Source organism: Leucoraja erinacea, chromosome 21 (assembly GCF_028641065.1).
Source record: "Leucoraja erinacea ecotype New England chromosome 21, Leri_hhj_1, whole genome shotgun sequence".
In the NCBI taxonomy this organism is placed as follows: domain Eukaryota; kingdom Metazoa; phylum Chordata; class Chondrichthyes; order Rajiformes; family Rajidae; genus Leucoraja; species Leucoraja erinaceus.
The window spans coordinates 32,617,127-32,639,840 of record NC_073397.1 but is presented as its reverse complement, the minus strand read 5'-3'; the positions used below and the strand labels follow the sequence as shown (position 1 = coordinate 32,639,840).

General features: G+C 45.3%; 1 protein-coding gene across 1 annotated transcript in view; it reads left to right on the top strand.

The window, feature by feature from the left end:
• prex1 (phosphatidylinositol-3,4,5-trisphosphate-dependent Rac exchange factor 1) overlaps positions 1–22,714 on the top strand; it is a 178,436-nt gene that overhangs the window by 143,809 nt on the left and 11,913 nt on the right. Inside the window, exons 27-34 of the mRNA XM_055652550.1 lie at positions 5,512–5,600; positions 7,575–7,657; positions 9,125–9,215; positions 11,434–11,562; positions 13,848–13,889; positions 16,920–17,137; positions 19,314–19,416; positions 20,895–21,038. Coding sequence (XP_055508525.1) covers positions 5,512–5,600; positions 7,575–7,657; positions 9,125–9,215; positions 11,434–11,562; positions 13,848–13,889; positions 16,920–17,137; positions 19,314–19,416; positions 20,895–21,038 — 899 coding nt within the window. The remainder of the gene's footprint in view (positions 1–5,511; positions 5,601–7,574; positions 7,658–9,124; positions 9,216–11,433; positions 11,563–13,847; positions 13,890–16,919; positions 17,138–19,313; positions 19,417–20,894; positions 21,039–22,714) is intronic.

The following is a 22,714-nucleotide window of genomic DNA, read 5'->3' as shown; positions in this document are numbered from 1 at the left end:
AGCTTCTGTACCATCTTCACAGGGAACGGGGAGAAGGGGGGAATAGACCGGTGGTGGAAATGGTCCTGTATAATGTCGGCTGCTTTGCTGTGATGGAGTCAGTGGTGGCGAGTCTGGTCTGTGTGGTGGACTGGGCTGCATCCACGACACTCTGCAATTTCTGGCGGTAAGATGCTCCAGATTTGCTGAGCGGGAGATGGCTGTGACCCCCCCCACTTCCAGGCACCTTGTGGAGTTAATTAAGAAGCAGACCCCTCCACTCCTAACGACTGGCAATCGGTGTAAGTAGCTGTGGGCTGCTTTCAATTACTGCATGAATACATACACCTTTTCCTGAAGTGTTCAAACCTCTGTGGCGGAAATAATTTTTTTGGTTGTATAAATTAACATGCACGCTGAATATAAATTAACGACCCCATCTGCCAGTTTTTAAACAAAATTTGTAAAATTAGTACAGGGATTTTATAAGCTGGCCTTTTATTTTTGTGGTGTGTAAGAACAGAAATGAAGCAAATAAAAGTTGTACGTTTGTTTTCTTCTTTTCAAAATGCAGACACTATAAGTTGAGCAAATTCAATCGCTTCATTGTGCGTTGATTTGAAACAGATTTGGTCTTGCAGCCCGCTCGTTCATGGTTGGTGAAATACCAGCTGTTTTAAAGATTTTTTTTTTTCCACCCGTCTATGACCGATTTTCTCACGAGTTCAGTTCCAAACATTGAAAAGGTTTTTGCTCCTTTCTTTTCCATCTCGCAGGTGGAGAGGTAGGGGAAAGACAATGTTTGCTCAGGTGTCTCACGTAGAAATAGTCTTTTTTCTTTTTTTTTTTGGCACTTCTCCACCATTTTCGAAAAAAGATATTTTGGATACAAAACCCATTCTCAAATAATTTTTCGCTCCCATAACACGGATCATTAAACATTCCTAACATTTTTCCTTGAACTACAAGTGTGTGTGTGTGTGTGAACTTTAAAAATCCATTTATTGCATTCTTCCAGAGGTCAAAAATGTTGGTGATTTTCTTATGTGTTTTCAGAGCTGTTAAATAAAGAGCTTTTTTTTTTGTTCACGAGACTTGTGCCTTTAGTTTAGTTTAGAGATACAGCGCAGAAACAGACAATTAGACCCACCGAGTCCGCTCCGTCCAACAATCCCCGCACACTTGTACTATCCTGCACACACTAGGGACAATTTACAATTTTACCCAAGCCAATTAGACGACAAGCCTGTACTTCTTTGGAGCAGTGGAGGACTGGCCAGGGTGTCAACTTGCCCGATGGCAAGTGGGCCCCCTTTGTATCCTGGCAACCAATATTTTTAGAACCGGTTCGCCACTGCTTTGGAGTGTTGGAGGAAACCGAAGATCTCGGAGAAAAGCCACGTGGTCTCGGGGAGAAAGTACAAACTCCATACAGACAGCTCCCGTAGTCGGGATTGAACCCGGGTCTCCGGCGCTGTAAGGCAGCAACTCTACCGCTGCGCCACCGTGACCGCCCTCAACGGTGTTCGTTTTGTTTGAGAGATTTGCTCCTTTAGTTTAGTTTAGAGATACAGCGCAGAAAACAGGCCCTGAGGCCCACCGAGTCAGCGCCGACCAGCGATCCCCGCGCACTTTAACACTATCCGACATGCATGAGGGACAGTTTACAATTTTACCAAGGCCAACAAGCCTGTATGTCTTTGGAGTGTTGGAGGAAGCTGGAGCACCCGGAGAGAACCCGTGCAGGTCACGGGGAGAACGTGCAAACTCCTTGCAGACAGCACCCGGAGTCCTGATCGACCCTGGGTCTCTGGTGCTGTAAGGAAGCAACTCTACCGCTGTGTCATCGTGCTGCCCTTGTTGTGAATCTAATTGTCGCTTCAACAATGTTCAACACGGCATACCTTTCTCACAGACCACTTGAGGCACTCAGTTCCAAATTGTGAAGAGAGATTCCGGTCACGCTGTTGGGGAAACAGACCCAACGGGTCTGCACTTGGTCTAGTTATACATAAAATTCTGCCCGATAGGACCACAGAGTTTGGTGTTTTCCATGAGGTTTTTGGTACCTTTTTATAAGTGGACTGCTGATCTCCATGTCCTTCTGCATCTGACAATGAAAGAAAACGCACAAATAGACAATAGACAATGGGTGAAGGAGTAGGCCATTCGGCCCTTCAAGCCAGCACCGCTATTCAATGTGATCATGGCTGATCATCCCCAATCAGTACCCCGTTCCTGCCTTCTCCCCATATCCCCTGATTCCACTATTTTTAAGAGCCCTATCTAGCTCTCTCTTGAAAGCCTCCAGAGAACCTGCCTCCCCCGCCCTCTGAGGCAGAGAATTCCACAGACTCACAACTCTCTCTGAGAAAAAGTGTTTCCTCGTCTCTGTTCTAAATGGCTTACTCCTTATCCTTAAACTGTGGCCCCTGGTTCTGGACACAAACCATCATGTGTTTGTGTAGTCATGCCTACTATATTCTGTTGTGCTGAATCAAAGCAAGAATTTCCTTGTCCTATGTGGGACACATGACAATAAACTCTCTGGAACTCTCTTGATTCCCAGATCCTTGTAGCGACTGAGGAAGGGTCCTGACCCGAAACGTCGCACATCCTTTTTCTCCAGAGATGCTGCCTGACCCGCTGAGTTTGTCCAGCATTTTTTTTGGTGATTCTAAAATCGTCTGTGCATAGATTCATTTTGTGAATCGCCCCAGTCTTGGACGGATTATTCTATTTTTCCAGGCTCAGATAAAGACAATAATGTGCTTTTGAGCGTTTTGTAGCTACAGGTAAAACATTTTTTTGAAGGTCTCTTTGTGAGCCTCAGAGCCAATGATTTAGTCATTGGGGAAACTCCAGGGATTTTAAGAAATATGGCATGTTAATATATTTTATCCTGCCCTTGTGCAACATTCTAGTGCTTCTGCTGCAGAGTGTGTTTTGGATAAGAAAGCATGGAGGTCTTTAAGATATTGCCCTCTGGAGGCAAATGGGGGAAAGGATGTAAATAAGTTAATCTCCTCTTATTTTTACGATTAAAGCAATGGTATCATATGTCAATTTGATGCAAGTTATATTATTGTGAATTGCTTAATATACTGTCATATAAATCACTCGGTAGACACAAAATGGGGGGAGTGACTCAGCGGGAAAGGCAGCATCTCTAGAGTGAAGGAATGGGTGACGTTTCGGGTTGAGATCCTTCTTCAGATGCTTCGACCCGAAACGTCACCCATTCCTTCTCTCCAGAGATGCTGCCTGTCCCACTGAGTTACTCCAGCATTTTGTGTCTATCTTCCATTTAAACTAGCACCTACAGTTCTTTCCTACACTTACTCTCTGAGAGATGCTGATTTATTGATAAAATAATAGATTAGTACTCCCAATCTTGACTGTAAGCCTGCAGCCTTGCCTAGTACTTTGCCTAGGATGTAAGGAATGTTAATAGCTTTTACAATAGACCAATTGGTACCTGTAATCATAAATATTTTACCAAAAGCATTGAAAGTCATAGAATCATACAACATGGAAACAGGCCCTTCGGCCTAACTTGCCCACGCCGACCAACATGCCCCATTACACTAGTCCCACCTACCTGTGTTGGCCCATATCCTTTCAAACCTATCCTATCCATCACCTGCCTCTTAAATGTTCCAATAGTATCTGCCTCAGCTACCTCCATCAGCAGCTCGTTCCATACACCTACCGCCTTTTGTGTTCCACCTACCCTCAGGTTCCTATTAAATCTTTCCCCCCCCCCCCCCCCCCCACCCCCCCCCCCCCCCCCCCCCCCCCCCCCCCCCCCCCCCCCCCCCCCCCCCCCCCCCCCCCCCCCCCCCCCCCCCCCCCCCCCCCCCCCCCCCCCCCCCCCCCCCCCCCCCCCCCCCCCCCCTACCCTACCCCTCCGCCCCCCCCCCCCCCGCTCCCCCCCCCCCCCCCCCCACCCCCCCTCTTTGGTTCTCGTTCCCCTTACTCTATGCAAAAGATTCATAGAAACATAGAAACATAGAAATTAGGTGCAGGAGTAGGCCATTCGGCCCTTCAGCCTGCACCGCCTATGATCATGGCTGATCATCCAACTCAGTATCCCGTACCTGCCCATACCCTCTGATCCCTTGGCCACAAGGGCCACATCTAACTCCCTCTTAAATATAGCCAATGTCCTCTACCCTCTGTCTTCCGATTCACCCCTCTCTGTATGAAAAAAAGATTCTGTTCCCCCATATCCTTCTGTGACCCCTTGTCCTCTCTCCCCAAATTTTGTATTCCTCTCAAAATGTTGTACACCTCTACAAGATCGCCCCTCATCCTCCTGCGCTCCAAGGAATAGACTCCTGGTGACTGATGATTAATGAAATAAAGACTGATGTCTAAAATATACCGTATCTCCATAGAATCTGTTGGTGAGACTTATTGCATTTAATTTTGAATTAATCTGGTAAATTAAAAATACGACAGTATTTATAAAGTATCTCTTTCCTGGGGCTATATATAGTGGTTGGTTCTTGTTCGAGGAAGAGTATTTGACGCATTGTGTGCCATGGATTTAATTATCTGCTTCCTGTCTTGTTTAAAACACGACTCTAAAGATACCAAAAGAGGATACAAAGTGCTGGAGTAACTCAGCGCGTCAGGTAGCATCTCTGGAGCACATGTGTATGTGTTGTTTTGTAGCAGTGTGTGTCTTTATCTGTACCCCAGAGATGCTGCCTGACCTGCTGAGCTATTCCAGCACTTTGTGTCTTCTTTTCTATGAATCGGCACCTGCAGTTCCACGTATCCCCTTCACGTTTGTGTGCTTGGAAATAGCATTGCTATTCGCTGAAAACGTCGTTGGCTTAAAGCGCAGAAATTTGATCGAGTGCCAAAATGTTGTTACATTTTCAATGAACGTAATACAGCAAATTTTTATGAATGAGATTTATATGAGTACCGGCCTTTATTTGCATTCCAAAACTCCTTGGTGATGGGAAGGGTGTTATTGGGAGCGTGGAGAATGATTTCAAGGCGTTAAGTTCCAATTATCTTTTGATAGGCACAAAATGCTGGAGTAACTCAGTCGGTCAGGCAGCATCCCTGAAGAACATGGATAGGTGGCGTCTTGGGTCAGTCTGGAGATACAGCACGGAAACAGGCCCTTTGGCCCACCGGATCCGCGCCGACCAGCGATCCCCGCACACTAAGACTATCCATTACACACTAGGGAGAATGTGCACATACACCAAGCCAATTAACCTACAAACCTGCACGTCTTTGGAGTGTGGGAGCGTGTACAAATTACATGCAGGCAGCACCCGTAGTCAGGATCGAACCAGGGTCTCCGGCGCTGTAAGCGTTGTGAGGAGCGGCTCTACCGCTGCGCCACCGTGGTTGCCCTGAGTTCTGACCCAGATTGTTGCTTATCTACGCTCTCCAGAAAACCTGCCTGACCTGCTGAATTACTCCAGCATTTTGTGCCTGTCTTCAGTATGAACCAGCATCTGCAGTTCCTTGTGATTGAAATTGTATTTTGTTGATATCTTGCAGTGAGTGCAATAGCAACCGAGACTCGGTGCTTTCTTACACCAGTGACCGTAGCAGAAGCTCTTATCTGGGAAGCGATGAGATGGGATCAGGTGAGACTTTCTTCCAAGTAATCTTATCACTTTTTTGTTGCAATCGCAGTAGCAATTCTGTGCCCGAAACTTAACAAACTTATCATTTGGGTTGGTTTTGACCATAAGTTTTAAGACTATGCAATAGTGACTTGCGTTCAGAAGAGGGTATCTGCCAATATTTGCATTTGTAATTGATGCTAACTCTGCCACATGATGTTAACCACAGTGCATCTTGTCTTAATAGTGTATTGTTTAAACTAAAACATCTAGATTTATGGAATGGAAAACAAATTTGCCCCAATAGTTAACATTTACTCTACATTTTTTTGCATGGATTTTGATGTTAGCCAATTTTATTTTAACCGCAGAAGCAGCTGAAGTCACTTCCACCTTTATGTTCAAGTCCATAAGTTCCAGGAGCCAGAATTTGACCATTCATATCCACTGACTTGGCCTCCACAGTCTTCGGTGGCAAAGAATTCCACACATTCACCACCCTCTGACTAAGTTTTGTTCTGTAATATTTGTCAGAACCTGGTGCTGTGGTGTAGCTGTTAATGTTCTCTAAAGTACAGCATTAACTCCACACTGCTGAAAACTCTCTCCCATTGAGAATAGAAATGGGGAGTCCTCTCACATGCCTCCACAGTCCGCCTCGGTAGGAATCTCCAAATATTGACTGACCTCTGAGTGCAGATGCTGCTGCCCATTTTGAGTCCTCGAGGCTCAATTGTCAAGTGCTGGAGTAACTCAGTAGGCCAGGCGGTGTCCCTGAAGGAACATGGTTAGGTTTCAGGTCGAGACCATTCTTCAGACTAATGGGTGTGAAGAAGTATCCTGACCCGGAATGTCACCTGTCCACGTTCTCCAGGGATGCTGCCTGACCCGCTGAGTTACCCCAGCACTTTGTGTCTTTGTTTTTTGTAAAGCAGCATCTGCAGTTCCTTGTTTTGACATTCTTCCTTATTTTGACCCCTTGGTTCATGATACCCGAACTAGGTGGGACTCCATCATTGGCCTTCATTCTTCCGTGCTTGAATATAGGGCCTCGTCTGCCTAATCTTTACTCGTACGCCAAACCTAACGTCCTGGCAAACAAATTTACCACAAAGTTAACTTTTTCTCTGCATTTTTCTGCATGGATTGTGATATTAGCCAATTTTAATTCAACCACAAAAGCAGCTGAAGTCACTTCCACCTATCTTGCCCCCTCTAGTTTTATGTTTCACTCCTCTCCTTTTCTGATGCCCTTTAGTGGTGAATCTTTGCTGCACTCTCTCTCTGTCGCAAGTGTATCAGTGGTGTTGCAGTTCCAACTCTGTGTTCTAAATGCAGACTCCACCAGGACCTAACAACAAGACATCTCTATTCCCACGACAACAAGGCCATCAAATCATTTGCCTCCATAATCGGTCGTTATCTCTGCATGTTAACCCCAAGTGCTTTGTATGTGAGGCAGCCAAGGTTCTGCTGAACACCAGCACCTTATAATCTCTCACCATTTATAAAAACACTCTTGTCTTTCTATTTTTATGCCAACATGGATGATCTTGCCTTTTTCGTCACCTATTCCTTCGCTCCATAGATGCTGCCTCGCCTGCTGAGTTTCTCCGACATTTTTATCTACCTTTGCCTTTTTCCATGTTATATTTCACCAGCCATATCCTCTTCCATTCATTCGACCTATTTTTCCCCTCTCTAAAACTCCACACAACCAACATCGTGCAATAATAGCAGCCCCAGAGTGTAAGTTTGTGAAACTAGTGATCAGCCATGATCATATTGAATGGCGGTGCAGGCTCGAAGGGCCGAATGGCCTACTCCTGCACCTAATTTCTATGTTTCTATGTTTCTATTAGTATCTTGGGGGCATTTTCTATCACGACCGTCCTGTATATAACATGAAGATGACAATCAGATCATATCTTTGCCAACTGTTGTAATTTTATTTTTTTATTTGCAAATAATTTTTTTCCTCTCATTTTATAAAAGGGGATGAACTTCCTTGCGACATGAGGATTCCTCTTGATAAACAGGACAAATTACACGGTTGTCTCGAACATCTCTTCAATCAGGTACGGATAGCATAACCATTCATGTCAAATTACGCCTCTTGCACCAAGTTGTCACCCTACAACGGTACTTCAATGTCACGTGTAGCTCTACAACTAAACACTATAACTAAATTTGCTAAAATCTTACACATCTCGAACACTAGTTTTGTATAAACGTAGAAGCAAAGACACGTTGCGAGGCCTGAACAGCACCTTACGAACCATCACTGGGTGCCTTCAACCTACTCCAGTCGAGCAGCTCCCTGTAGTTGCAGGCATTCCACCTGCAGGGATCCGAAAACAAGCAGCAACTCTGGCACTATCTCGTCGTGCCATGGACCCAGATCACTTCCTCCATCAGGCTATCAGCAGAGAGCAGAGACCACCCTGACTGAAGCCCCATCACCCCTTTGCTCCACATGGGAAACAACTCCTAGCATCCATCCATCCAGCCAACTGAGACAAAAGCAACACTGGATAGCCACCAAGTGGTCACAGGAGTGGAAGGCAACCTCATCTCCATCACACAGCTACATCTCTTCACCAGATAAATGCTGTCCAGGGTCTGACCTCCCCAGAGGAGCATGGGTGAAGCTTAACAGACTTGGTACTGGAGTTGGGCGTTTCAATGCCAGCGTGTGGAGATGGGGGCTCCCTCCGCCAGAGCCCAGCCTGTGAATGTGGAGCAGAACAACAGACAGCCAACCATGTCATCTCTGGGTGCCCGCTCTACCACCCACCAAATGGAGCTCAGGGCCTGGCAGACATTGACGCAGAGACAACAACCTGGCTGTTCAACACCCGGCTTGAGATCTAACTATTCCTTTGGTTTATGTTTCATTCATAAGAAGAAGAAGAAGATGTGTAACAAAGTACAGTGACATTTTTGTTTGCAAACAGTTCAGTGACAATCCTACATGAGGCATATCATACTCAGTCTAAGAGTGCTCCATAGCAGCCTACACCGAGTCAGAATGCACAAGAGTCACCGTGTTTTTAACGCCAACTTGTACTCTTCAAGTCTGAGCTTTTTAACGAAAAAATGTTTGGGTCTTAGCTTGGCCATCAAGGCCCGTTGTCCTGGTGACGGCACTGGGTCAGTGTAGCAGGGGCCGGCCTGGCCCTGCAACATGTCTTTGCTTCTATGTTTATACAAAACTAGTGTTGGTGACGTGTATGATTTCACCAAATTTAGTTATAGAGAAACAGCGCGGAAACAGGCCCTTTGGCCCAACGAGTCCGCACCGACCTAGCCCACACACACTGGGGACAATTTACATTTATACCGAGCCAATTAACTCTCTACGTGGGAGTGTGGGAGGAAACCGAAGATCTCGGAGGAAACCCACGCAGGTCACGGGTAGAAGGTACAGCCAAGCACCCGGAGTCAGGATCGAACCCAGGTCCCGGGCGGTGTAAGGCAGCGACTCTACCGCTGTGCCACCACATCGGTCTAAATTGTGATCCCTTTGCTTGACCTTCTTCCAGGTGGATTCAATCGACGCACTCCTCAAGGGCTCAGTTATGGTCAAGGCTTTTGAAGAGACAAATGACATTAATACAGAATATAATGTACAAGGTAACGTATGCATTTGTGATAAAATAAATAATGATTATTCCTATCTTCTAGTTTGAATGTTGCATTTAAATGTTAAAGACTCTTACTTCTCCAATCGCATCTGTCTTTGCAAATATTTCCTAATTTGGAATGTGTGTTTAAAAAAAATATTATTTTGGCTGATGTCTTGAAATATAGGTTTAGGTTTAAATTTAGTTTTATTATTGTCACCGGCGATCACCGGAACTGTGAAAAGCTTTGTTTTGCAGGCTATCTAAACAGATCAGGTGTACTGTACATGAGTACAATCAGGTAAAACTCAAGTACGATAGGCAGAACAAAGGGGAAGGTGCAGGATATAGTTCTCAGCATTGTAGCGCATCAGTTCTAGAAACCGATAGAGGCCCAATGGTATAGATGTGAATCAGACACTACTCCAGCTTCTGGAAGCTTATGATTAATGCTTGTTTAGTATTTTTGTTTTCAAATGAGTGCTGAATTATTTTACATGGATTGATGTTCCTGTGTCAGCATCAACGATTAGAAGGGTCACGACCCGGAACGTCGCCAATTCCATCTCTCCATTGTTGCTGCCCCTCCACCCTCAACGTTTACTAAGTTTAAGAGGGAGATAGATGTGGCCCTTGTGGCTAAGGGGATCAGAGGGTATGGAGAGAAGGCAGGTACGAGATACTGAGTTGGATGATCAGCCATGATCATATTGAATGGCGGTGCAGGCTCGAAGGGCCGAATGGCCTACTCCTGCACCTAATTTCTATGTATCTAAGTTGGGGGGGGTGAAAATGTACTACTTAATGGGGTGAGCAGTCTGAAATGTGGGGCAGATCAATGGGGGCAAATGTTCTTGTCCTTTGGTGACCAAGATGAGTTTTTACCAACAATACAATTTCCATTTCATGGCCAGCATTGCCGATGCTCGCTTTCTGTTTTTGATTTCAACTTTAACCTCTGCATTTCGTTAGTGGGGGTTTCCACATTATTGGTCAAAGATATGGTTGCAGTGCATGGCACAGTGGCGCAGCTGGTGGGGCTGCTGCCTCTCAGCGCCAGAGTCCCTGGTTCAATCCTGTCCTCGGATGCTGTCTGTGTGGCGTTTGCGCTGCGATGGCATAGGTTTTCTCCAACAACCAGGGGCATGCGGGTTTACAGGGTAATTAGCCTCTGTAAATCGTCTCCTGTGTGTCGGGAGTGGACGTAAAAGTGGGATAGCAGAATTAATGTGAACAGGTTATGGATTGTCAGTATGGACTTTCCATGCTGTTTCTTTCAATCAGTCGGTATAATTATATTACTTATCACTTGCTGGGCTGTGTCCTGCACCCGCCAGCTTTCTCTCACTCTACTGCAGACAGTCTGATGAAAGGTCCCGACCTGAATCATCACCTACCCAGAGATGTTTGACCCACTGAGTTACTCCGGCACTTGGCACTTATTTTTTGTAAACCAGCATCTGCCATTCCTAATTTCTCTTAACTAGTTCTACCATTCTCAATTGGAATTACTGTTAAATGTAACATGGAAACATAGAAAATAGGTGCAGGAGTAGGCCATTCGGCCCTTTGAGACAGCACCGCCATTCAATATGGTCATGGCTGATCATCCAAAATCAGTACCCCAATCCTGCTTTCTCTTCCCTCCTCTCCAGCACTCTCCCCTCCCATTCCTCCTCCCCTCCTCCTCCCCTCCCATTCCTCCCTTCCTCCCCACCCTCCTCGCCTCTCCTCCTCTCCCCTCCTCCTCTCTCGCCTCTCCTCTCCTCTCCTCTCTTCTCCTCTCCTCTCCATTCCTCTCCTATCTTAAAGATATCGCAGTCAAGGGGTATGGAGAGAAGGCGGGAATGGGGTACAGATTGTGCGTGATCAGCCATGATCACATTGAATGGCAGTTCAGACTCAAAGGCTGAATGGCCTACTCCTGCACCTATTGCCTATTGTCTATTTCTCACCATATCCCTTGATTCCATTAACCAAAAGAGCTACATCCAACTCTCTCTTGAAAACATCCAGTGAATTGGCCTCCACTGTCTTCTGTGACAGAGAAACCCACCTTTTCGTTTTATAGCAATTAAGCTTGCAGCAAAGCTCAATTTCCCATCATGTACAGCATTGGTGCCCCAATAGATGACGTGTTGCTTACACAAGTATCGTAGCTCTGCACCATAAACATTTCTTAAAGTTATTGAGGATGTTTTGGTCACTGATTTCTTGAATCTCTTTAGAATTTCAACAGAAGGTTGACCGGAACATAAAATGTAGAAGTATCATCCAAACTAACGTGCAGGAAGACCCGTGGAACTTGCCTAGTTCAATCAACGCTCTGGTGGACAATGTACAGGAGTATGTGGAAGGTCAGTGATGTATTTGCTATGAATTACTGGACCAGATGTTGCAGTCTGGCCATTCAGAATTTTGGATCACAATTTTAATGATGACCGCATAAATGAACCCATTCAAATAATTTTTGCACACTTTCAGCATTTTGGTGCCAAACGGCATGATCACGTTTATCCAACATTTTCCATGTCACCAACCCCACCAATTCATGTTACATTTCGCCAGTGTATCAAAAGATTCACCAACTCCACCTTAATATGAACAGTCACATTTGTCACATGTGCAATTGCCCAGTGAAATACTTTTTGCATATATACTAAACAGGCCCTTCGTCCCACCGGGTCTGCGCCGACCAGCGATCCCTGCACATTAACGCTGTCCTACACACACTAGGGACAATTTACAATTATACCGAAGGCATTTAACCTACAAATCTGTACGTCTTTGGAGTGTGGGAGGAAACCAAAGACCTCGGACAACACCCACGCAGGTCACGGGTTAACGTACAAACTCCGTACATATGGCACCTGTAGTCGGGATCGAACCCGGTTCTCTGGCGCTGCAATCACTGTGAGGCAGCAACTCTGCTGCTGCACCACCGTGCATGTTAATCGTTAACTTTGAGCAGATGCCTGCACTTTGGGATCTGTGTGCCTTACGTCGTAGAGTGCCACAATTTCCAGTAACTAATGATCTGCGTATTTATAGCCAGCGTGTACGTGGTCTACCACAGGGCCAAAGATGTCTTACGACTGGGTGGACGTTTATAAATAGGCTGGCATCATTGACAGGATAACATTATTATATTTTAAAAGTGTTTGTGCAGACATTCTGCGCGGAATTATACAGCAGTTTTGTTTTATTGGACTGCTACGTAATTTATATTGCGATTATTTTCTTGTGACTTTGCCAATGTTACGAGAGCGTAGACTTTTTGCACCATTCTAAACTACAGCTGAGAAAATTAACACTGAGCAGACCAGTGATCCCACGGAAATAATGCAGTTTGACACCAAATGATGAATTATGATCACAGCTGCACAATTCAGATTTTAGAAGAGATCTTTGCGATATTATTTTTAAATGCACACTGCCGCAAGTGTAGATTTCCTAAATTTAAAATCACACATTCAAAGGAAAAGGGTGGCACACTGGCGCTGCTGGTAGAGCTGCTGCCTCACAGGGCCAGGGACCCAGGTTCGATTCTGACCTTGGATGCTGTCCTTGTGGAGTTTGCACGTTCTCCCCGTGACCACGTGGATTTCCTCCGGTTTCTTTTCACATCCCAAAGATGAGCGGGTTTGTAGGTTAATTGGCCTCTGTAAGTTGCCTCTCGTGTGTTGGGAGTGGGATAACATGGAACTAGAGGTGGTCGACGTGGACTCAATGGGCCGAAGGGCCTATATCCATGCTCCACTTCTAAACTCTATAAATCTAAATCAAAATTCATTCCATGACATTCAACAGTTGTAAACAGAGCCAGACAGTGAAGTAAAACCCAGCTGCTCTAAACCACTCCATCTTCCTGCCCTGTTATTCCATTCCCTTCATTATTCTTCATTGTTTTCCTTTGCATGTTCAGCCTTCCCCTCTTCTCCTGTAGGATTTACCCTCCCACTGTTGGTCATAAGACATTGGAGCAGAGTTAGGCCATTTGGCCCGTCATGAATGCTCCACCATTCAATCATGGCTGATCTATTTTTCCCGCTTAACCTTAATCGCCTGCCCTCTTCCCCTGTGACCTTTGACACCCTTCCTAGTCAAAACATGTTCCCGATGTTGGGGGAGCCCAGAACCAGGGGCCACAGTTTAAGAATAAGGGGTTAGAACGGAGACAAGGAAACACTTTTTCTCACAGAGAGTTGTGAGTCTGTGGAATTCATTGCCTCGGAGGGCGGTGGAGGCCCGTTCTCTGGATACTTTCAAGAGAGAGCTAGATAGGGCTCTTAAAGATAGCGGAGTCAGGGGATATGGGGAGAAGGCAGGAATGGGGTACTGATTGGGAATGATTAGCCATGATCACATTGAATGGCTGTGCTGACTCGAAGGGCCAAATGGCCTACTCCTGCACCTATTGTCTATTGTATATTGTTTCCCATGTTATGCTTCTGTCTGGTCATCCACTGTTGCTCCAGTTTGTTCTGGCAACTCTGCATGCGCCTTGACTAGGTCATTGTATTTAATCTTTCCGAGCCGTGAAAGCAACTGTTCCAATATTGAATAAACATGCCATTGCCAACTAATTTCCGAGACGTAAGATCTGGGCACTTCAGTAACCGCTGTATACTTCTTTCCACAGATGGGAAGAATCAGTTACTTCTGGCTCACCTACACTGTACAGGTAAGAGGCGGTCTCCTCAGAAATGAGTGAGAGTCACATAGTCACACAGCGTGGAAACAGGCCCTTCAGCTCAAGTTGCCCACAGCGACCAACACGCCCCATCTACACTAGCCCCACTCGACTTTGGCCAATCTGTGCAGGCTCATTGGCAAACGTTTCTTGCTTTGCTTTAGTAATTCGTTTTTGACTTGGTTCCCTTCTGTTGCAAGGATTGTGTTCAAAAGAACTCTGGTTCTTAAAAGTTAGAATAATAGACCGGTCGATTGCAATAATAAAAGCACTGTGCACAATAAGTTGCTAATAGCATTCTTAAAGATTGCAGATTATAGTTCATCGTAAATAAAAACAAAATGACTGAACTCCAACTTGTAGCCTTATCCTACAGTGGAGTGGTCTGAAAGGAACTACTTTCAAATTAATAAAATCTGACTGTATTTTGTAGTATAGTCACTGCACCCAATTGTAACAATATTTGCAAGTTATCGTAAATTTTAGACAAACTGCAAAGTTAGCAATTAGCTACAACTTTTCAAATAAATTGGGATTTCATGTTTCTAAGGTGACAAAGTTGCTGTCCTGTGTGACTCAAATTCTGTGATTTAGATCAGATCAGACATCTTTTATCATATGGAAGTTGGGAGGTCATATTAGAGTTATATAAGATACTAGACGAAGTGCAGACCCCCCCCCCCAATGGTGTGGTCCCCCAACGCAATATTTCACCACTCACCCGTTCCCCCAACGCAACCGAAGCCGTTCCTGAATGTAAGATTCCAGCGCTCCCCTGCCTCCCTCAGCAGTGGACTTTAAAAAAAAATTCCAATTGCACCTCTCCTGCCCGCTGCAGCAGTTCCCTTGCAATACCAATTGGCCCTTCCCCTCCTGTTGAAATATCCCATTGAGGTGAAAAGTTCAGTGTTCCTGTCTTGCAACTTCGTATCGATGTGCGTTGGAAGCTGGGAGGCAGGATTTTAACAGTAAAAATCTTGTTAAAGTCGGCATTTTTAAAGCTTTAATCGCGAATAACTTCGGAAATAGAGGTGAAAATGCGACGGGTAGATGTTTATTTCCACCACGGGAAACATGTGAGTAGGATGTGTGAAAATGGGAACGCTGTGGCCTAATATTTGGAAGAAGATAGGAATTAACCAGATTGACACAGAGACATGTAGTGGGCACAAACACAAGACTTTTAGTTATAGATAGATGGATAGATGGATAGATAGAGTGATAGAGTGATAGACAGAGTGATGTCTAGAGTATTGTAGTCAGTTCTGGGCACCATGTTATGGGAAAGATGTTGTCAAGCTGGAAATGGTGCAGAGGAGACTTGGGAGGATGTTGCCAGGACTCGTGGGCCTGAGCTATATGGTGCGGTTGAGCAGGCTGGGATGCTTCTTTGGTGCGCAGGTGGATGAGGGGTGATTTTGTTGAGGTGCACAGTTTCATGAGTGGAATAGATCAAGTAAATGGAGTGGATTGAGTCTTTTGCCCAGGGTACGGGAATCGAGAACCAGATGACATGTGTTTAAGGTGAGGGTGGGGGGGGGGGGTGGGGGAAGATTTAATAGGAACCTGAGGGGTAACTATTTTACACAAGGGGTGGAAGGGGTATGGAACGAGCTGCCAGAGGAGGTAGTTGAGGCAGGTACAATGACAACAATTAAGACACATTAAGACAGGTATTTTGATAGGATAGGTTTAGAGGGAAATGGACCAACAGCAGCCAGATGGGACTAGTGCAGATGGGACCTGTTGGTGTGTATGGGTAAGTTGGGCCGAAGGGCCTGTTTCCAAAGAATTGCAGTTTATGTTAACTTTCAGAACAAGTTATTGGACATCTTTTTCTGCCATCGCCAAATGCAGGTATATATCGTTAATACTTCTATCGACAGAAACAGATTCTGATCTTGAACTCACCATTTTCGTTATACTAGTTTGGCAGTTAGTGAGGGGGCATTCTGAGTTCCGCCACACAATACCCTTTCATAAATAAGCTTCATAAGTAGAAAGTATAAATCTTTCATATACAATTCCTGGCAGTTTATTTGGATAAATTGAAGTTCTCTTCAAGTTTAACTGGCATTTGTGGTCAAAGTGAGAGATTGCGCTATGCTTCCCCTCCGCCCCGTAGGAAAGCGGAGAATTCTAAATATGAAAAGAGCGTGCTTTATATGATTTAGTAGAAGTGGTGATTCACTCATTTTATTTGCGTAGTCAGCTTCCCGAAAATTTCTGTGGTAAAAATTGTGTATATATTTTTTCAAGATTTCTGAGCCTTGTTGTAAACAAATGTCGCTCAACCAACCGGCCAGCCATTCATTCAACTTGCAGTGTTTCCTGAAATACTCTCGGCATTTTGTGGAGCTTTGTACTCGATGCCTCTGGAAACAGGTATCCCTGTGTGGTACACAGACTAGATTGTGCATCCACCCACTCATGGGTAATTTCTGTTGAAATTACGTTGGAATCTTTTGGTGCAAAAAAAAATCACTAGAAACTTAAAAAAACCCACTAATCTTGCCATGGAGTCATACAGCATGGAAACAGGCCCTTCGACCCGACTTGCCCACGACGCTGACCAAGATGTCCCCATCTACACTAGTCCCACCTGCCCATTCTGAATTAAGGGTTTGGACACGCTAGAGGCAGGAAACATGTTGGGGGAGTCCAGAACCAGGGGCCACAGTTTAAGAATGAGGGGTAAGCCATTAGAACGAAGACGAGGAAACACTTTTTCTCACAGAGAGTTGTAAGTCTGTGGAATTCTCTGCCTCAGAAGGCGGTGGAGTCCCGTTCTCTGGATGTTTTCAAGAGAGAGCTAGATAGGGCTCTTAAAGATAGTGGAATCGGGAGATATGGGGAGAAGGCAGGAACGGGGTACTGATTGGGGATGATCAGCCATGATCACATTGAATGGCTGTGCTGGCTTGAAGGGGCGAACGACCTATTCCTGCACCTATTGTCTATTGAATGAAATCAACTCAACTCAAGTGCGACACTAATTCCTGATTCCGTTTCTCTCCACAGACCTGGAGTTGCAATTAAGACGGGATGTTCTCTTCTGCCAGAGCCTTGTCGCAGCCATCTGCAGCTTCTCCGAGCAGTTGTTGGCTGCTTTGAACCACCGATACAACAACAATGGGGAGTATGAAGAGGAGAGCAAGGAGGCCAGTAAGAAGTGGCTTGAGCAGATAGCTGTTACTGGTGCCCTTCTCAACTATCAGTCACTGCTTTCCCCCACTGTGGTACGTAAGGGAGAGGTCAAATACAAATTACTGTTACCGTACCCCACCGATAGGGTCGCCAACTTTCTCACCCCCAAATGTGGGACAAAAGATCAAAATACGGAACAAATTCCCGACGTCAATTTGTTGACCGACTCGGCCGTGGCTGGGTGAATGAGGAGTTGGCCCGGGTGCTGGACTGCACACAAAGCCCAGCCGGCGGGCCAGCTGGGAGGAGTTTTGGCCCGGGGGCCGCTCGCAAAGTCCAGCGTCCCATCCAACTCGTGAACCGTTGATCAGCCATGTGAAGGAGGGGTGGTGGTGTCGGCAGTAAGCGAAGGTCCGAAGGTCGGACAGCTGGCCGGGCTGCCGACCAACGGGGCCACGGGCGAGGCTGCTGCTGCTGCTGCACTCACTACGTCAGGACGGGTGAGGTGGGGCTGGACGTGGCGCTCTGAACCGACAGTCCCATCGAGCCGAGTAGTAGCGGTCAAATACTGGACAAGGGCGGTCCCGTACGGGACAAACCAATTTAGCCCAATATATGGGATGTCCTGGCTGGTACAGGACAGTTGGCAACCCTACCCACATATGCTGCATGGAAACAGGCCCTTCGGCCCAACTTGCTCGTACTGACTAAGAAGCCCCAATCTACGCGAGTCCCATTTGCCCGCAAGTGGCCAATAACCCTCTAAACCTTTCCTATCCATGTACCTGTACAAATGCATTTTAAATATTGTTATAGTACCTGCCTCAACTACCACCTCTGGCAGCTCGTTACCATACGGTACCACTTTTTTTTTAACCCAGGAGGGAATTTGTTCTGCCAACAGTGATAAAACAACAAAATACACGAAACATGAAATTAAAGAGACGTGAGGGAAGTCCAGGATTGGGGATGTGCAAGGAGGAGGGAGAGGGAGAGGGGGAGAGGGGGGGGGAAGGGAAGTCGGTCTACCCCACGACCGAAGGGGGAGGAGCTGGACAGATTCAGATCAGATTCAATTTTAATTGTCATTGTCAGTGTACAGTACAGAGACAACGAAATGCATTTAGCATCTCCCTGGAAGAGCGACATAGCAAACGATTTGAATAAATAATAATAAGTGTCGGGGGGGGGGGGGGGGGGGGGGGGGGGTGGTGATAGGCAGTCACCGAGGTACGTTGTTGAGTAGAGTGACAGCCGCCGGAAAGAAGCTGTTCCTCGACCTGCTGGTTCGGCAACGGAGAGACCTGTAGCGCCTCCCAGATGGTAGGAGGGTAAACAGTCCATGATTGGGGTGAGAGCAGTCCTTGGCGATGCTGAGCGCCCTACGCAGACAGCGCTTGCTTTGGACAGACTCAATGGAGGGGAGCGAGGACCCGGTGATGCGTTGGGCCAAGGAGAAAGGATAGCCACAAGGAGAAAGGATCTCCTGTGGCGTTCTGTGCTGCATCTTGGTGGAACCAGTCTGTTGCTGAAGGTAGACGAGAGTCTGAAGAAGGGTTTTGGGCTGAAATGTTGCCTATTTCCTTCGCTCCATAGATGCTGCCACACCTGCTGAGTTTCTCCAGCACTTTTGTCTACCTTCGATGTTACAGCATCTGCAGTTCCTTCTTGAACTGTTGCTGAATGTGCTGCTTAGGTTGACCAGTGTGTCATGGAGGGGGTGTATTGTCCAAGATGCTCCACAGTTTGAGGAGCATCCTCCCCTCCAAGACCACCTCCAGTTGTCCTACCAGAAACGCACCACCCTCTGAGTGAAAAACTGCCCCTCAATTTCCTATTAAATCTTTCCCATCACATTAAACCTATGTCCTCTTGTTCAGATTGCCCTTTTCTGGGTAGAAGACTGTACATTTAGCCTATATATATATTCCTCATTATTTTATGCGCCTCTATAAGATAAATAAACACATGACAATAAACTAACCTAAACTGGTGGTGCTGGCTCGAAGGGCCGAATGGCCTACTCCTGCACCTATTTTTCTATGTTTCTACCTGGATGGTCTTCCACATCCTTGTGTCCTTTATAAAAGACAAATATGTGATGCTCTAAATCGTATAAAATAATTTAGTGAACAGGACTGCAGTGTATTGAAGTCATTGATTGATGGATGCACGGGCCAGTTGCATGGTTGTGTTCTTGTTTTGCTTCTGGAGTCTGGGTATTTTAAGTTTCTGTCAGTTAATGATTGCCATTTTAATTCTGCACAGAAAGAAGAACGCATCATGTTGGAAGACACCAAGGTTGCTTTGTCCGATCTGGACAGTGTAACATTCCACTTTCGATGCCTGGAGCACGAATACCCAGTAGCAAGTAAGCGTTTAGTACATTTACGCAACACGTTGATGGTGATTACTTGGAGCTCAGTGGCGTGGCGGTCGAGTTGCTGCCTCTCAGCGCCAGAGACCCGGGTTCGATCATGACCACAAGTGCTGTCTGTGTGGGGTTTGTACGTTCTCCCCGTGACCGCATGGGTTTTCTCCGGGTGCTCCGGTTTCCTCCCACGCTCCAAAGATGCGCGGGTTGCAGTCAAGGGGAGAACGTACAAACACCGTATATAGGTATGTTACAAAACCTACCTAATCGTCGTTGAGAATCTGCCCCCAGGCCGTGTGTGTGATTTTGGCGCTGTTTAGAGGGGGCGGGTTTAAAACGCGATTTTTACTAGGCTGTTGCAATCGAAAATGTTCAGCCTAGTAAATCATTAACGGAAAATCGCTGAAAGACCCCGTCGGAAAAGGTATTAATAGTTTTTATGGCCTTGTATAATAGTTATAGTAGTTTAAAAATCACTCTCTAAACCCGCGAACCTCTCGCAGCCCCAGGGTTTTATAAAGCAAACAATTAAAGGTATGTACCTTATTTTTACATTAAAAGGGGCTTCTTAAGAACCCTGTATATAAAGTTTTCTATAGCGAGTAGCTCATTTTGGGCTCTTTATATCCCGCAGTATTTTTCTGGGCATTTGAGGGCACAAATCCAGCGCAATGTGAACGTTCTAAACCAGCGCGTTCACAGGAACCCACTAGAAAGCCGATTTAAAATAGACTTTAATTTACAGCAATTGAACACTAAATTCCTTCCATTTGGCCTATAAATTGATGTAAATGAGATTTAAAAATCATGTTTTATTGTGAATTATTTGTGAATATTATTCGGACACTTAAGCTATTTAAAAATGTTAATCATTTATTAAGAAATGGATAGATGTTTAGATCTAGTAATTGAAGTTTGAAATTAGCTACAATTGGGTAACTAACTAATTATATGCTTTAATTTCAGGTCATCCAAGTAAGATTATTTTATATTTGTTTCAGAATGCTTCAATCTATGATAACTGAAAATTTCATTCAGTTCTCTTAATTTTTAAGAAGGTTATGGGCTTTTGACTGTCCACGATCACAGCTTTTTTGTTAAGTCCATAGAAAATCAATAGGGAACAAGATGCTAATTTCCGAGTATGAAAATGGCCATAACTTTTTTATTACTTGAGATATGAAAGTGAATTAGGTGTCAAATTAAACTTATTGTTATGCTTTATCTGATGGGTTAAATTGCAGACTTGATTTTTTAAATCTCAAAATTTTGTAACATTGCTACCGTATAGGCAGCACCCAGGGTGGGGATTGAACCCGGGTCTCTGGCGCTGTGAGGCAGCAACTCTACCGCTGCCCCACCGTGCCACGATATATCCCCTCCCACAGCGTATTGAGACAAAGCATGTAATTGGCCTCTGGCTTGTGATCGTGAAATATTTGCAAGCTGATAGTTTTAATGTGATTTTCTTGCAGATAACTCTGTCACTTATCAGGTCGATGGAAGCCGGCAAGCGCTGAAAGTTATATTCTTCCTCGACAGTCATGATTTTGCAACGTTGCCTTCTAAGTTTCAGAATGGGGGAAGTTTAAAGCTGCACGCAGTACTTTTCACTCAAGGTATTGACATTTATTTCTTGCTACAGTTTTCCTTCAGAGCAAGAAGTAACAATCCTACACACTCTCCAATGTCCTAAAAGCTTAGTTGTAAGGAATGCCCTTGATAGGAAACTTGTTGGTAACTTTTTCTCTGACTTGCCGTTCCCATAGTTGTTTCCGATAAGCCGCCCTTTAAGCTTTGACAAAATCCCGTCTTGTATGTAAGTTTTCTTAATCGATCTGTTTCCTGATTATTCTTCATGGCAGATTATAGTCAGAGTTGATTTGAGGCAAAATACAGTTTTGATAGTGAGGCAGGTTTAATTGCCATATGTATCGACACGGGAAGAATTAAATCCTTATTTACGGCTGCACAACAGACCTGTAAATACAGTAGGTAACACATAATACACAAGAAAATCAATATTGGAAAGATGTTGTCAAGTTTGAAAGGGTTCAGCAAAGATTTGCTAGGATGTTGCCAGGATTCGAGGGCCTGAGTTATAGGGAGTGGTTGAACAGGCTGGGACTTTATTCCTTGGAGCGTAGAAGGATGAGGGGCGATCTTATACAGGTATATAAAATCATGCAAGGAATCTATCGGGGAGACGCTCAGAGTCTCTTGCCCAGAGTTGGAGAATTGAGAACCAGAGGCCACATAGATTTAAGTTCTTCTTCTTGCAAATGAAACATAAACCAAAGGACGAGTTAAATCTCAAGCCTCAAGTTTCTCAAGTTTAAGGTGAGAGGGGGAAAAAGATTTAATGGGAACCTGAGATGTAACTTTTTTACACAAAAGGGTGGTGGGTGTATGGAATGAGCTGCTGGAAGAGGTAGTCGAGGCAGGGACTATCGCAACGTTTAAGAAACATTTCGACAGGTACATGGATAGGACAGATTGGAAACATAGAAAAATAGGTCTCACCCATTTGGCCCTTCGGGCCAGCACCGCCATTCAATATGATCATTGCTAATCATCTAAAATCAGTACCCTGTTCCTGTTCTCTCCCCATTTCCCTTGATTCCTTTAGCCCAAAGAGCCAAATCTAACTCTCTCTTGAAAACATTAGTTTAGAGGAATATGAGTGCAAAGCAGGCAGGTGGGACTAGTGGAGATGGGGCATGGTGGCCGCTGTGGGCAAGTTGGGCCGAAGGGCCTGTTTCCACACTGTATCATTCTGACTCTTTGACTCTAATAAATCAATAACTCCAATACTAGTGCATGCAAGATGCCTAAATTCATTAGTGCAATCAAAGACGGTCCATTGGTCATAGTTCAGTTAGTGTTCAAGCCTGATGTCTGTTGGGAAGAAACGTAGAAAATAGGTTCAGGAGGAGGCCATTTGGCCCTTCAAGTCAGCACCGCCATTCATTGTGATCATGGCTGATCGTCCCCTATCAATAACCCATGCCTGCCTTCTCCCCATATCCCTTGACTCCACTAGCCCCGAGAGCTCTATCTAACTCTCTCTTAAATCCATCCAGTGACTTGGCCTCCACTGCCCTCTATGGCAGGGAATTCCATAAATTCACAACTCTCTGGGTGAAAACGTTTTTTTTCACCTCATTCTTAAATGACCTCCCCTTTATTCTAAGACTGTGGCTCCTGGTTCTGGACTCGTCCAACATTGGGAACATTTTTCCTGCATCCAGCTTGTCGAGTCCTTTTATAATTTTATATGTTTCTATAAGATACC